Below are 17,029 nucleotides of genomic sequence, written 5' to 3'. Positions count from 1 at the left end.
TTGGTGACCCTGTCACTGCAGGATCACGTATGAGGCCTGCCCCAAGAAGCTCATCTATATATACCTTTCCAAAGCTTGTCTCTTGTATCACTGCTGCTTACTCCCTACTGGTCAACCATTCCAGATCTGTGAAAACTGTTCCACTCGAGACACGCAGTGCTTTCTCCCAGCAGCCATTAGTGTTGTACAAGCCGATGTTCGGAGTAGATATTTACACCTCAACATTTTTAAAAAGCATGCAATGTTTTGTATTTAATTTAGTACCCTTATGATTTTCCTATGAGTATATACAGTTTTGTTCAAAATAATAGCAGTCAGACATCACTAACCGGATCAATCACTGTTTTTGGTAGAAATGATATTTCTACATGGCAAATAATTTACTAGCAGGTGTAGTAGAGTAATAGAAATCCAACAGACCCAACAGTCATGACATGCATGCTGCTGATTCTGTGTAATTGAATCACTCATTGAAAGGGGCATGTTCAAAATAATAGCAGTGTGGAGTTCTATTAGTGAGGTCATTCATTCTTTGAAAAACAGGTGGCAATTATTGCCCTTATTTAAGGAAGGAAGGCAGCAAATGTTGTACATGCTGGTTACAGTGCATTTCTCTCTGAAATTCTGAGGAAAATGGGTCATTCCAGACATTCTTCAGAAGAACAGCGTACCTTGATTAAAAAGTTGATTGGAGAGGGGAAAACCTATAAAGAAGTACAGAAAATGATAGGCTGCTCAGCTAAAATGATCGCAAATGCTTTAAAATGGCAACCAAAACCTGAAAGATGTGGAAGAAAGCGAAAAACTACCATTCGAATGGATAGAAGAATAGCCAAAATGGCAAGGACTCAGCCAACAATCAGCTCCAGGAAGATGAAAGAAGGTGTAAAGTTCCCTGTGAGTACTGTTACAATTAGAAGACGCCTATGTGAAGCCAAGCTATCTGCAAGAAGCCCCTGCAAAGTCCCACTGTTGGAAAAAAGACATGTGCTGAAGAGGTTACAATTTGCCAAAGAGCACATTGACTGACCTAAAGAGAAATGGCGCAACATTTTGTGGACTGATGAAAGTAAGATTGTTCTTTTTGGGTCTAGTGGCCGGAGACAGTTTGTCAGATGACCCCCAAACACTGAATTCAAGCCACAGTACACTGTGAAGACAGTGAAGCATGGTGGTGCAAGCATCATGATATGGGGATGTTTCTCATACTACGGTGTTGGGCCTATTTATCGCATACCAGGGATCATGGATCAGTTTGAATACATCAGAATACTTGAAGAGGTCATGCTGCCTTATGCTGAAGATGAAATGCCCTTGAAATGGGTGTTCCAACAAGACAACGACCCCAAACACACCAGTAAATGTGCAACCTCTTGGTTCCAGACCAAGATTGACGTTATGGAGTGGCCAGCCCAATCCCCGGATCTTAATCCAATAGAAAACTTGTGGGGTGACATCAAAAATGCAGTTTCTGAGGCAAAACCAAGAAATAGAGAAGAACTGTGGAATGTCCAATCATCCTGGGCTGGAATACCTGATCACAGGGGCCAGAAGTCGGGTGACTCCATGCAACACAGATGTACAGCAGTTCTCAGAAACAGTGCGACTACAACCAAATATTCATTAAGTGATTGAAGATTTTGCTTTCCTTTGAAACATTTTTCAGTTTATATAGTGAATGTTTGAGTTTGTAAAGAAGAATACAACACAAATTTGATCTATTTTTCTTCATGTTTTGATTTGGAATAGAATGTGTCGTGTTCCAAATGCATTTGTGTGGATGGAAATAAAAGCTATTAGAAGGATGTTGAGCTTTATTCACTTTTTTCAACACACTGCGATTATTTGGACACAACTGTATATTGGCACATCTTCAATTTTCTGTAGCGGAGTGGGTTTGTCTAGTGAGATTCAGCACTCACTAAGACACATTGTTTTGTAATGGTGTAAACATTTTTCCTACATCTTGATTATTCTTATAATGGAACTGGTCATTGAAAGTTTTACTGATGGGTAAGACAAGTAGACGCTATAGACATCCGTGTAGGACAGTCCATCAGCCATCTTTTTGTCAACACTGAGCCGTGTTGTTAGGCTGACTACACTGTCACTCTTCAGCAAGCACTTACACTTTTTTTTTTTTTTTTTTTTAATTTAATGTTAAATGCTGCCAACCTAAAGGCGAGAAGTGACTGTCATTCTCACATGGTTCAGCATAGTCAGCAACACTTAAGAGTTTTCTGATGGCTGCAACCCAACTAAAACATGGCCATTAATAGTCCTTGCTACAGTGATGTCATAGCTTTTCCAAAAAAGGAAAGATTGAGACCATGTAAAACAAAGCAGTGGTTTGGCAGGAATGTGTTTTCATGCCACATTGTTTAGTTGTGGGTTTGGCTGTCCTCCAGGCAATCAAGATTGACTGTCCTTGACCAGCTGCAATGTAGTCCACTGTGTAGAATGTTTGTTAGAAGCTAGATGCTTAGTTGGGGTGGCTCATCTGCACCCAGTTTTCCCTGGATTTTAAGTCACAGATCCAGAACAAGCATGCAACAGCTGAAATCTGGACTCATGATCTGTGAAAATGGCCATACACATAGCTTTTATAGTCGATTTAAACCACTTTCTGTGCACTGAGAATTGATCCCAAGTAATTGCCAGTAAAGAAGCAATCTACTACCCTTGAGTTTGATTAACTACCAAAATATAATCCAAGGGGGATTGGAACAACAAAAATGTTTTTGAATGTAACCAGACTTTCTGCTGGGTGCGATATAAGCATTTTTGATACGCACTCCTTGCAGTTGATTTTAACCAACATTTTATCTCATTGATTGCTTTGGCGATTTCAGGCAACATAAGGTGATAGATCTTCTAATTCTACAGTATGACATTTTAAAAAAGACAAATCAATTATTTATACCAATCATCCATAACATTATGACTACCTATTATAACCCATCGAGGCACAGACTCCACTAGATGATATGCTGTGGTATCAGGCACCAAGCTGACAGTAGCAGCTACTTGAAAGTGTTCCTAAACCCACAACAGTAAGATCAGTCTGTATATGCAGTAAAGCATGCTTGTTATGACTGTGGAACCTAAGGGGTTAATCCTTTGCATTAACAGTATAGAAAGAAAGTGAGCGCTCTTTAGATCAGCAGCTATAGCACCAAAGACAACCAATAAAAAAACCTACAAACAATCATAACAAAAAAGGTGCAGTGCTAGTAGAATCCAAATAATGGTGCTCCAAATAGTGTTGTAGAATTACGCACTCACCAGATGCGTAATGTGTATACGCAATAGATGCGTAATGTACATACCCATATATTGCGTATATACATTACGCATCTGGTGAGTGCGTCATTCTACCATACTATTTGAAGCACCATTATTTGGATTCTACTGTTTTCTTGCACTCAGATCTGCATAGACTGACACCTTTTAATTTGGCATAATATATTTATAAACACTAGTAATTTTTATATTTATGTCTCTAGCGCTGCACCTTTTCTTTTGTTGTAATACTATCAGGAATGGACTTGCCAATAGTGGTGGGACTCACCTGCCTTGTGGGCTGCAGTACCAGGGCTGGCCAGCAGGTGCTCTCAACAACCAGAGGTTCACTTCGGCAATTAGCCATCACCTGGGGCTGATTGCAGGTGTATTTAAGGGATGGCCAGACCTGCAGTCTGTGCCTTGGTGTGTGTTTTTCCATGGGCCCCTGTACCTTGTAACCTGCGTTCCTGTTTCTGCCTGGCTTGTTGCCGACCCTGCCTGATCCTGACCTCTGCTGACTTCTCCTGTTTGATCCCTGGCTTGTGACCCTGACCATTCTCTCCGCCTGCTCCTCCTGTACCTACCTGCCCGATAGTTATCGACCCGGCCTGCCTGACTATGTTGTGCTCTATATGTGTATGTACCTCTGTATCTATATCAGTTTAGGTTTGGGTTTGTTTCACCTTGTTGTATGTATTTGTGTTAGCTTGGGGTTTGGTGCACTGCGTTTTATATTTGTATTGTTAGTCTAAATAAATTGTCTTATTTATACCATATCTGAAGCTTGCGTTTCCCTGTGTCAGTCCACACATCTCTGGTCACACCTGCATCCCTGACAAATACTCTGCATTGTGTAAAAAGGATGTTTGACCCTGACTTCTCTGCACCTTCTATTGTTCAAATGTCCACATTGATAAGACAGACTAAACCCGTAGCCCATCTGCACATGCTCAGTTTAGTGTGTATGGCTACAGAGGGTTTTTTTTTCTTGGGAGAGTGCATGTGATCAGCACAGGGCCAGTCAGCACTGTGCAGACAGAGGTCAGGGGTTTTGCATCCTCCTAGAGCAGAAAGAAAACTTCAACAAGCTTTGAGACCATGGCTAGGCTGTATGGTCTGTTATAAAAATCTGCTCAGATCCCAGCTACAAAGCTTTAGCCCATGGAGGGTTGTACAGGAAAAAAATCCAAGTGGTGATGCAAATTGCCACATTTGGTCTGCTATAGTCCTATATTCAGCTCAAAACTGTGAGAAGCAGCATTTCTGGTTTGAGCTTTGTGAAGGAGTCATGTTGGACTAGAGATCCACATACTGCCGCACTCTGTGTCAAAAAAAATAAAAAATAAAAAAAATAAAAATCACTGAAATTGTTAGTTTCATGTAGCCTGGCTGCATTATAATTAAAAAAAAAAAAAAAGTTCACTTGGGTTTATTATATTCTAGTAGATCAATAAAATGAATTCCTTGTGTGTTGTGGTATCAGAACATTTTCTTTAAAATTATTTTTCTTTCAGTGATCGACATCATATCTCAAGTGCAATCCCTGTACCAAAGAGGCCGGCCAGCTCCACATTTGGAAGCCACGATGTTGGCTTTTCAAGCCGAACCCCAACACCTGAGAAAGGACCAAGGAAAAGGGCAAGCTCTGAGAACGAAAAAACTCAGTACAGAACCCCTCCTCCAAGCTACAAGGCGGCAGTGGCTGAGCCCATTGCGATCTTGGTTCCGGCAGAGAAAGGACATTTTGCCTCCTCTCTAGATGCGGGCATTGATCTGTCCAAAGGAAGTGGTCACAAAGATTTCAGTGAAAGCCTCAATGGAGACAGTAGAGCAACACCTGAGAGCCATGATCGCAGTCATGACGAGCAGTTCTCAGACTCTTCTAGCGCCGTCAATGGGACTTTATTACAAAATGAAAGTATGGAGTTTGTGAGTGAAGGCCTCCCCTGTATCCTCCATCCCTCACAAAGTGCCGATCTGCACTGTGCAGTGGAACAGGCCGAGGAGATTCTTGGTACTGAAGCAGCAGATTTCACCTCAGGAGATCAACTGGAGGCATTTAATAGCATTCCCGTAGACCACGCCGTGGCTGTAGAGTGCGATGAGCAAGTGTTAGGGGAGTTTGAAGAGTTCTCCCGTAGAATTTACGCACTGAATGAAAGCATGTCAAGTTTCCGTAGACCTAGAAAAAGTTCTGACAAATAGCAGACCCATCTTTGGTGGATCTTTCTACCAACAGAAACAGAAGATTGATCTTTTGCACATCATATCGATTATATCTGAGACCGCAAACAACTTCTGCTCATAAGGACGTTCTTCAGTTAATATCTGTTTAGGTTTCATTGTTGCAGTTTAATTTCTTCATATCCGTTGTAATATGTGTATTTTTTTTCCTTAAACAGCTTGATTGATGTGCACGAGTTCAAAATAAACATTCTAATCTCTCGCAGTACATGTGCAACAGGTGCCTAGAGGGTCCTACATGAATAGTCACATACCTCCCTAAAGGATTTGTATAGACATGACCCAAATGTCCCCCCAAACCTCCCTCTTTCCTTCCACATAATATAAAGCTATATTTTTTTTGTTTTTTTATTATTTCCTGTGATGTCAATGAGCTTGTAAAATTCTTTCTTGGAGCTCAGTAGCTGTTGTCACAGGAATGCCCCCGTGGACTACATCTCCCATTAACTGTTTTTACACACAATGTGAAGGCAGGCTCTTGGGAATGAAGGATGCAGCATTGTTTATCTAGGAAAAAAATTCATCTATGCATGTAGAGTGGGACAATGCTGCTTAGGATTTCTGAACAAAAAAGACGACATGTCAGTCCATATAGAAAGCTTGGAGCAATCTGGACTTTTGTCAGGATCAATGGATAATTTCTTGCAATTGTAGCTTTTGTTAAACGTGAGAAAACACAGAGGAAATTTGCTCCTATTGCAGTGAAGACTGATTTTTTTTTTTTTTTTTTTCCCCCTGACATTCAATTGAAATCTTAGTGTTCCAAAACTCCTGTTCTAAATCAACTTTATATCTCCAGTAGTCAAAAAATCACCCACACCTCACTACTACACAAGTACAGTAATCAGTCTTTCTGGCCAATTAGGAGGCTCAGATTGGTACAAGTATGAACTTATGGGGGCTGATTTACCAAAAGAAAACAGCCTTTTCACTTTGCAAGGATTTTTACTCTTAGCACAGCGAATGTGGTGAAAATTCACTTTCGTTTTATTTTCCCTGCACATAATCAGGTATACATTGCAAACAATATTTTTGCACATGATTGGATGTAGGAAGTCAGCAGCGCTTCACCTCATTGACGAAGCTAAGGGAAAATTCTATTGCAAAGTAAATAGCCTATTTGCCTTTAGTAAATCAATGCCATGGTCACACAGGATGGTTGAAATTTGGGTAATGATGCCCATGTTTTGAACGTCTGGTATGGTTTGAGGTATGTGACTGTGCATGCATCACCTCCCAGGGTGGGCGTCTACTGTACAAGTATTGACAGGTTATAATGTGTTTAAGTGATTATAGGTTTATTATTTATGAGAATCCCTCATTCCTAGTCTGATTACAGGGTGCTGTAATTCCAATCTCACCTACTACACTACTGAGTACACCAGAACTTTTGGATGCATTGGTTCTCTTTAATGGTCATTATACAAATCGAGTAATAGTTAGCCATTCATAGGAGCAGTTTCGCTTCACATTCCAGCTGTCATTTTTGCACTTACATCAGGTAGCAATGTTGGAGTTCAGTGGAGAACTGGCCATAACTTCAACCTCCGCTATCATGGAAATTAACGTCACAGGCTGGAGCTGTGCTGGACTGGAGTAGGCTAAGCAACTTCGTTATCCTGCGGCCTACTTTTTCTAATAATGCGAACTGGTTGACCAGGGTTGAAGCTAGATAGCCAGACCAATTTTCACTGCTTATTATACGAAGAATAGACATTTGACAAATGCCAGCAATGGAAAGGTGCATTTTCTACATGAAAAGATTCTTCTTGCATAGAAATTTCCTTTCCACTGACGCCAGATAGCCCTAACTTTGCTTTAGGGTTCATTCATCTAACCGTGAGATTTGACAGACAAAACACGTTTGTTCATTATTGCAGTTACTATTAGAGGGTTCAGTGCTTTCCCATTTTTTGTTCTTCATAAAAATGACCAAAACCTGCTTTACTTACTGTGAGCAAAACTTCCTGTGTTTTGGAAACTCATCCCCATTTTAAATTGGCTTGTTGATGTAGGGTCTCCTGTAAAACCAGAAGACACAGTTCTCCTTGGAAAGAAAGATCAGTTGAGCTTATTGGAAAACTTTGTACAATAGCTGTTACATAGTCTGGCTGAAAAAAGACAAAAGGCCATCCAGTTCAACCATTAAAATAAAAAAAAAAAGTTTTAATCCCATGCCCACAGTTGATCCAGAGGAAGGAAAAAAAAGCCCCAGCAAAGCATGATCCAATTTTCTCCTGCAGGGCAAATTTCTTCCTGATCCCCTGAGAGACATTCGGATATTCCCTGGAGCAACTTTACCTATAAATGTTAGTATCCGGTTATATTCTGTGTATCTAAGAAAGAATCCAGGACTTTTTTTGAAGCAATCCACTGAGCTGGCCAGAACCAACTCTTGAGGGAGTCTATTCCACATTTTCACAGCTCTCACTATGAAGAAACCTTTCCGTGTTTGTTGGAGATTACATTTCTTTTCCTCCAGACGTAAAGAGTGCCCCCTTGTCCTCTGTGATGACCTCAGGGTGAATAACTCTACACCGAGTTCACTATATGAACCACTGATGTATTTATACATGGAGATCATATCCCCCCTTATGTATTATACATGGTGATTATATCCCCCCTTATGTATTATACATGGAGATCATATCCCCCCTTATGTATTATACATGGAGATCATATCCCCCCTTATGTATTATACATGGAGATCATATCCCCCCTTATGTATTATACATGGAGATCATATCCCCCCTTATGTATTATACATGGTGATCATATCCCCCTTATGTATTATACATGGAGATCATATCCCCCCTTATGTATTATACATGGTGATCATATCCCCCTTATGTATTATACATGGAGATCATATCCCCCCTTATGTATTATACATGGAGATCATATCCCCCCTTATGTATTATACATGGAGATCATATCCCCCCTTATGTATTATACATGGTGATCATATCCCCCCTTATGTATTATACATGTTGATCATATCCCCCCTTATGCATTATACATGGAGATCATATCCCCCCTTATGTATTATACATGGTGATCATATCCCCCCTTATGTATTATACATGGTGATCATATCCCCCTTATGTATTATACATGGAGATCATATCCCCCCTTATGTATTATACATGGTGATCATATCCCCCTTATGTATTATACATGGAGATCATATCCCCCCTTATGTATTATACATGGAGATCATATCCCCCTTATGTATTATACATGGAGATCATATCCCCACTTATGTATTATACATGGAGATCATATCCCCCCTTATGTATTATACATGGTGATCATATCCCCCCTTATGTATTATACATGTTGATCATATCCCCCCTTATGCATTATACATGGAGATCATATCCCCCCTTATGTATTATACATGGAGATCATATCCCCCCCTTATGTATTATACATGGAGATCATATCCCCCTTATGTATTATACATGGAGATCATATCCCCCCTTATGTATTATACATGGAGATCATATCCCCCCTTATGTATTATACATGGAGATCATATCCCCCCTTATGTATTATACATGGAGATCATATCCCCCCTTATGTATTATACATGGAGATCATATATCCCCCCTTATGTATTATACATGGAGATCATATCCCCCCTTATGTATTATACATGGTGATCATTTCCCCCCTTATGTATTATACATGGAGATCATATCCCCCTTATGTATTATACATGGTGATCATATTCCCCCTTATGTATTATACATGGAGATCATATCCCTCCTTAATCTCTTCTCTAGAGAGAATAAATTCAGTTCCTCTAATCTTTCCTCATAGCTGATCTCCTCCATGGATCTTATCAGTTTGGTTGCCCTTCTCTACTTTCTCCAGTTCCCCAATGTTCTTTTTGTGAATCGGTGCCTGTTGTCTCTCATAATGTAATCTAGGTCTCTGAGGTGAGGTGCCTCCTTCCCGTGCCCCTTCTAGCCTCCATATCATAAGGATGCAATGCTTGGGGGACCAACCCAACGGATCCATATGAGCTCAGGTCATGCTTGTACATCCAGTCAGCATTTTGGCAGGAAATTTATAGTAATAAACCTTGACTGGTCCTCAGTCCATATGTCTCCATTCACATGGGTGACCATTATACACATACAGCTAAGTGGGCATAAGTATATTTGTATAGCTTAAACCAAAATGTCCACAGTATTAAAGTGTAAGCATAAAGCCAAAAACTTTTTTTTTTTTTTCCATGTGTTGGATGAAGTAAGGAAGGATGAGAACCTCATGTTGAGTTTTTATTGCTTTCTTGGTCCCTGCTGCATAGAATCATGCTCTCTATTTGTGCGGAGGACACATCAGAAACAGAGTGATGGAAAACTTCTAAATTTTACAGATTCTGTCCGGAGCTGCACAAAGGCTTTTTTTTTTTTATCCTAATGCAGAGCAGGTTAAAAAAAAAAAAAAAAAAGATTTCAGCCTTTAGAACCACTTTAAATATTTGAGAATCCAGTATTCTGTTATTGAACACATTCCATTGTCTTCTGTAGATAACTTTAGACAGCATGGCATTTAAGCATTTTTCTTTCGGTAAAGTCATCACTGGATGACACATCTCCAGCACCTGCAATTTAAGGGCCCATTCATACAGGCGCTGTACGCTGAGCAGGCAGATTACAGGTCCATGTGTGCTCTGCTTGTGCAGTGGACACACACAGCCCGTTCTCTGTGGGGCAGTTGGATGTAAACATGCAGGTGGTCCGTTTACATGCAACTGTCATCTGTTCCAATCCACTGGACAGATGGGGAACGGATACTCCATCTGTCTGGTTTTTATGGGATCGGATGCAGGCAGGTGTAAATGGGACATGTCCGTTCATATCCACTCCTCCATAGAGAACAATGGATGGTCCTGTCTTTTTCGTTCGGACCTCATCGGTCCTCCTGTGTGAAAGGGGCCTAAAGCCACATTCCTCCAGGCATACCAACACTTACAGTGAAGGGATTTGCCAGCAGGAATGTGTGCTGGAAAAAAAAAATATTTGTATTCACTAATTAATTTGTTCTCATTGTCACCAAGTCAGTGGCCCTATTTAAAACCCGTGAGGCCTTCTAGAACACGAGGTTGCTCTCCTTCCCTGCAATATCAAATTTGTCAAAAAGATCAACTTACTCTATTAGGTGGAAATCACTGAATGCTTAAAGTATATGTAAACACAAACAATGAACTTCTCCTAATTGCTGCCTTTTCATCTGTTAAATATAATTAAAACCAGTTTGCTATCTGTTTGATAAGTGCAAAAATACCTGTTCACTTTGTTAGAAATCCAGTGCTTTCCTCTGCACTTTGTAATGATATCAGAAAATGTGTTAGGACTACAGAACCTCCCTCCTTTCTTTCCTTTTGTAGAGCAGAGGAGGTGTTCTGTTGTCCTGTCCTAGGGTGACCACACTGTTCTATAAATACAGTAAAGGAAGTGATTGTTGTCATGCTAGGACAGAAAGTCATACTGGCAGGACCACATAAAAAAAGAGTAGAAAATAAAGAAAACTAATGCAACCACCGCATCTAAGGACTGGTAGTCTGCAATGTATTATAGGGTTTAGATACACTTTAATTCAATGATTACTTATTTTTTAAACTTTTATAAACTGCTGTCTTCAAAATCTGTTCCTCCATACTAAGGTCTATAGAATAAAATCTGCGTGGTTGCAGATATTTCTGTTTCATATTTAGCATGTAGCTAGCAATCCATATGTCATGTATTACCAGAATGGAAAATGACGACTATTTTTTTTTTCCCCACATTAAAATTTACCATTTTAATGAACTTTCTTATTTTAGGAAGCTTGGGATTCCTCAATCTGAAGGTCATTATTTGAAATGATGTATTTGAATTACCTGTTTTTTTGTTTTCATTTCAGTATTTCGATTCACAGTATTAGTATGTATATGGCAAGCCTATTTATGTTAAAGGACTGTATACTCTGTAAGTAGGGTTTATTTTCCTATGAATATACAGTAAAGATTCTGTATACAGACTTCCAGTTCCTTATATGTTTAAAGTATTTTCTCAGAGCTGCTGTACAGTTTTGGTTACAAAAATTGCAATTCCAGGTGTAAATTCCGGTCTGTATGATATAACAGGTAACATACATGCTTGTATTTGAGAGTTTCACTTTTCAAATATTTTTTATACACATGCCTTGGTTGGACTGTAGAAATTAGTGAAGTTGCCAAAAAGACTAGATTTCCAGCAGTGCTTTTTTGTTTGGTTTTTTTTTTTGTTCTTTTTCTTGATTGAGAAGGGTTGAAGTGGATGTGAGATCAAAATTGTAAAGATTTGGTCGTTTATATAAAACATCTAGAAATTTAATTGTGCCCAAGCAGTCCTTTTGAAGCTTGGTTCACACTGCCGCAACTTTCTTCTGACTTTGTTGCGACTTTAGAGTCTAGGACAGCAATGGGCAAACTACGGCCCGGCGGACCTTTTAATCCGGCCCGCGGAGCGTGATACATTGGCTGTCAGGATGTGTGTAGGCGGGGCAGCGTGACGAACGTGAGGGGAGCTAGGCTCCTCTCACAGTCCGCCCTGAAGACCGGAACGGCGCGGGAACACGGCGAGAGGAACGCGTGGAGCAAAGGTAAGTGAATTGACACAGGGGGGACTTGGCTTACTACTTGGGGGGAATAGTACTGTGGGGGATGAAATACTATATGAGGGATGAATTAATATGGGGGATGAATTACTATATGGGGGATGAATTACTATATGGGGGATTAATTACTATACTTACTATGGATGACACATACACATCATTCATCTACTCTTGGTCTGGCCCCCGGGTCCAATATATGAACCCATTGCGGCCCTCAAGTCAAAAAGTTTGCCCACCCCTGGTCTAGGACCTGAAATCAAACCCAAGTCAGACCAAAGTAGTGCACGAACCTTTTCTAAAGTCTGAGCAACTTGTGTAGTATCATTTAAGACTGCTCTTACAGGGAAACATTGAATTTCACATATCATGCGACTCACAAGTCAGATCCTATGGCGCAGCAGCGTGAACCGAGCCTTATGCAGGCCATAGATTTGTAAAAAATCTCACGATTTTTCTACCGTCGGTATCGGTTGGTCAGAGATCCAATGTAACCACCAATTACAACGAAAATCGGCGGATAAATTCTTTTAAATTGTAACCTTTCCAGGAAATGATGTTGTTTTGTGAGCGGAAGTGATGTCGTTTTTTGTGCGGAAATGATGTCGTTTGGTGAAAAAGTTTTATAGGTGTTATTTGTGACATAAATGTATTTAATTGTGGGGTAATTTAGCACAGTGCAATAAACATAGAGGATGCATGTTCTTCTGTACATCACACACAAAGGTAAAAACACAGAAATTCATGAAATAATGTTGTTTACAAGCTAGAACTTTTGACCTTTCTCCCGGAAAAGAAAGTTCGTTCCTTGAGAAACTTCTTTTCTTTCCAGGTCACCGCACATGCGCATAAATTTATCGTGCTGACATTCGTGCGGTTTTACCATCAATGGGATGAAATTCGGTCGTTTTTTAAAAAAATTACCAGCAGGACCAATAATCCAAAAGACAAAAAAACCCAAAAAACTGCCGACAAAATTACCCATACACGACAAGAATATCGGAGGAGTTTAATGTCGTCCGAAAAATCGGAGGATTTTTTACAAATCTATGGCCTGCATTAAGGATTTTCCTTTTGTTTTGATTCCTGCCTGAAAGATTGCTTTGCACTTCTTGTGCCTAGGCACTCCTGGACTGTAGCCTCATAGTTGTGTATTTGCAGTGTGTTAACACTGCTGCCTCTGACTTCATCTCCTGAGCAGTCTATCATAACCTTTTCAACATGGAGGAACTCTTGAAATAACTTTTCTGGTCTCAGGGAGCCCCTGCTAAAAGTAACTATATCTAGAACTCATCATACATTAGTGTGATGGTCAGTGGGAAGAATGCCCTTTACGTTTGTGATCAATGGGAAGAATTACCCCCTTACAGATCACTAAAAAGATAAATGGTCTCAGTGGGAACTTAAATGAGAGACAGAAATTGTTCAAGGAACCCCTAGCAACCTCTAGAGGAACATTTGATGGGAAACCCTGCTCCTTAGATTTGGTGATCTCACGATTTGCTGCTCACTGTTCTCTTTGCTGGAGAGGAAGTGGTACCTAATGACCTTAAAAGGATCTCCCCACTTCTGTTTCATGCATTCTATAGACCTCTATTTTTTTTCTTGCTGATTAGCCCATGAGTCATTCATGTTAAAGCTGAAATGTGGGCTAAACCGATACAAGAGACACCTGTATTACTTGATTCTTGGTGTCCTTGATGTGTTTCTTTCAGATCTGTGTAGTAATCTAGCATAAAACAGCCCCTGTGTGTTGCCTCTGTGCAGGAGCTTCCTGCAATACAGACCGGTCACTGCTGCTCACTGTGCTTATGTAAGGTGATTGGTCTTGTATCCTCCCAACTACTTTAGTTTTCTGCAGACAGCTTATAGTGAATGGACTTGTTGGGTCCTGCCCACAGCTCTACATTCTGCACAGGCTATGTATAGCCCAGTGATGAAGTCACTCCTACTTTCACAAGGTTTTATCTAGTTTTGAAAGGGTATTTGGTGCAAAGTAGATTTACATTTTTTTTGTGGCTATTGAGTCTACCTGAATTACGTTTTTGTGCCTGGATTTCAGTATAAAATATGGATATTAATAAAATACATTGGTAATATAATATATGTCAGTAAATACTGGTATAGTGCATTAAGGGACACAGGGTAAAAGTACAGTTGCAAGAAAAAGTATGTGAACCCCTTGGGATTACGTGGAGTTTTGCATGAATTGGGCATAAAATGTGCTCTGAACGTCATCTAAGTCACAACAATAGAAGAACACAGTCTGCTGAACATAATACTACACAAACATTAGATGTTGCCATGGTTTAATTGCACATAACATGTAAACATTCACAGTGCAGGGAGGAAAAAGTATGTGAGGCCCTAGCTTAATGACTTCTCCCAGAGCTAATTGGAGCCAGGAGTGAGCCAACCTTGACTCCAATCAGTGTGATGATATTGGATGTGTTGCTGACAGCTGTCCTGCCCTTAAAAAACATACACCTGTTTTGGGTTTACTGGTTTCAAGAAGCACTGTCTGATGTGAACCATGCCTCGCAGAAAAGAGCTCTCAGAAGACCTACGATCAAGAATTGTTGACTTGCATGAAGCTGGAAAGGGTTACAAAAGTATCTCCAAAGCCTTGATGTTCATGTGTCCACGGTAAGACAGACTGTCTACAAATGGAGAAAGTTTAGCACTGTTGCTACTCTCCCTAGGCGTGGTCCTAAGGGGTTCACATACTTTTTCTTGCAACTGTAATTCTGAGATTCTGGGTTATGCTGCTGCCTACAGAAGGTTTGACACAGGTATAACCCTTCCCACCAACATTTTCTTGCTAGTGTCGTAACAGAACTGATGTTTTCTCTCATTAAAGAAAAGCAAACACCATTATTTACTTTTTGTGCATTTTTTTTAAGATGACTTTTTCTTTCATCAAGACTTTTCAGTTGTTGCAAAGCTAGAGGAGCTCACATTGTAGCTTTCTGAGTCAGCTGATCCTAGGCATAGCCATGGAGGCCAAACCCAGACATGTGAGGAAAACATGGGGCTGGCCTGTATTGTGATGTGCAAGCACCGGGCTCTGCTGTAGCTCTCTAGATACTTTGTGTACTGCATGCGTTGACACAAAGCCCATTACAGGTTCAGGGCTGTGATATAGCCATCTGGTGGAATTCTGTTTCTGAAGACTCCCTCAGAAATATGCTCATCAGAAGACCAAAGACAGTCTAGTATATTTATACTGCCTTGCCTGGGATCCTGTCAGCCATCCAGACCATCGACCGGTGAGTAACAGGGCTTGTCCCTACTAAAAGAGGAGCCAGGCACTCGTACAAAGTGTGTTCACATGTGCAATTTAAGTGTGTGTCGTGTAGTGCCACGCATTAGTAACGCGCTGCAAGCAGACGTGGGTTTCTTTGTGCATAAAAATGCTTAGGTGCATGAGCTACTTTTTACACATCGGGCAAAAACAAGCATATATGAAAGTAGGAATAGGGCCTTAAGCTTACATATGATAGATGCAGTACACACATGTAGACCTGCAGCAACTTATATCTACAAGTAGGTTCCCTTAAAAGTCCCCAGCCTGGTAAAACATTTCCAGTGCAAGCACTACTGCAACCTGTTTTGTATAGTAATTGACCTAATCCAGATAAATAGTTTAATCCTCCCAATGATTTACTCAGAAATACCCTATGGCGGAGGAATTTCTTAAGAAGTGGGACATTCCTGTACGAGATCCAGCCAATTCCTGCCTTACCATAACTGACTGTTCTGTGGTGGACATCCCAGTATTTAAATATCCTGTGTTGACAAAAGGCTAGAAGCCTTTGCCAAGGCCTTATTCTCCTTAGCAGACCCTGCCCTGCAACCTGTCATTGCTGCTATGTTCATCTGCCAGATCCTGGGCGTTTTGTACCAAAGAAAATGTCTAGGATTTCTTCATCTGTCGAACTGATCCTTCAGTCCGCCCAACAACTAGTGGCCTGTCACTACCTTGACAGTATTAGGAATATACTATTCACTAGTCTAAGAACAGGTCTCCTATCTGTACAAGTACAGAGGACTCTTTGACTTACATGTTGGTCTACCTATACTCTTTGATGAGAAATGCCTCTTTGGCACATACCTGGACAACTTTATCAAAGACATCACAAGATCAAAAAGCACCCTTTTGCCCCAGCAAAAGAAGGCTAAGCCTCAGTCTGGAAAGCCATCTTCTAAGGCTAAGAAAAATTACTAAAAATTCCTTTTGTTTCCATCAAGCCTCTAAGGCCAAGCTTGAGACCCAGTTCCAATGCAAGTCTTGACTCCCATATATTCCAGGCCTGTGACCAAGCTCTTCTCTCAATGAGGTGGGGACCCCCCCCCCCATACACACAGTTGTGGGGAGGGAGGTGTAGCTTCAGTTAGCCTTTGCAAGGGTCAAATTTTGGGTGCTGTTGATTTGCTTTCAGAGACAGCTTGACTCCTTAGTGAAAGCCTTTGTTTAGGGTGCTGCTCACATTGCCCCCTTTATATCCCGCAGTGATACCATGGGATCTCAACCAGGTTCTGTTGGTGCTTCAGAAACCACCCTTTGAAGCTATTACTGATATTCCTCTACTCTAACTCACAAGGTTGCCTTCATATCTGAGTTTGCAACTTTAAGCTGTTATAAGGATATGTTGAAACTATCACAACTATCGTATGCCCTTTAAAGATGGATTAAGAAAACAGGATTTTTTTGACTTACCTTAAAATTCTTTCTTTGAGTTTAAGGGACACAGGGTTTCTACTCTGTTTTTTTGATCAATTTCTGTTCTTTTCCACAATTCTGGAGCATGAGGGGAGTGGGTGGTTTTATCCTTGGCTGTCTTACAGTTTT

General features: G+C 40.5%; 1 protein-coding gene across 1 annotated transcript in view; it reads left to right on the top strand.

Annotated features, from left to right (window-relative positions):
* The window catches only part of UVRAG (UV radiation resistance associated), a 191,576-nt gene extending 180,014 nt beyond the window's left edge, over positions 1-11,562 (top strand). The window contains exon 15 of the mRNA XM_089677986.1: positions 4,800-11,562. Coding sequence (XP_089534112.1) covers positions 4,800-5,490 — 691 coding nt within the window. The 3' untranslated portion in view covers positions 5,491-11,562. The remainder of the gene's footprint in view (positions 1-4,799) is intronic.
* Positions 11,563-17,029: the final 5,467 nt, after the last annotated feature.

This window comes from Staurois parvus, unplaced genomic scaffold (genome assembly GCF_062004578.1).
Source record: "Staurois parvus isolate SC_StPar_1 unplaced genomic scaffold, SC_StPar_1.0 ptg000196l, whole genome shotgun sequence".
NCBI classification, from domain to species: domain Eukaryota; kingdom Metazoa; phylum Chordata; class Amphibia; order Anura; family Ranidae; genus Staurois; species Staurois parvus.
Note: the sequence above shows the minus strand (reverse complement) of the source record. Positions and strands in the feature narration are given on the sequence as shown.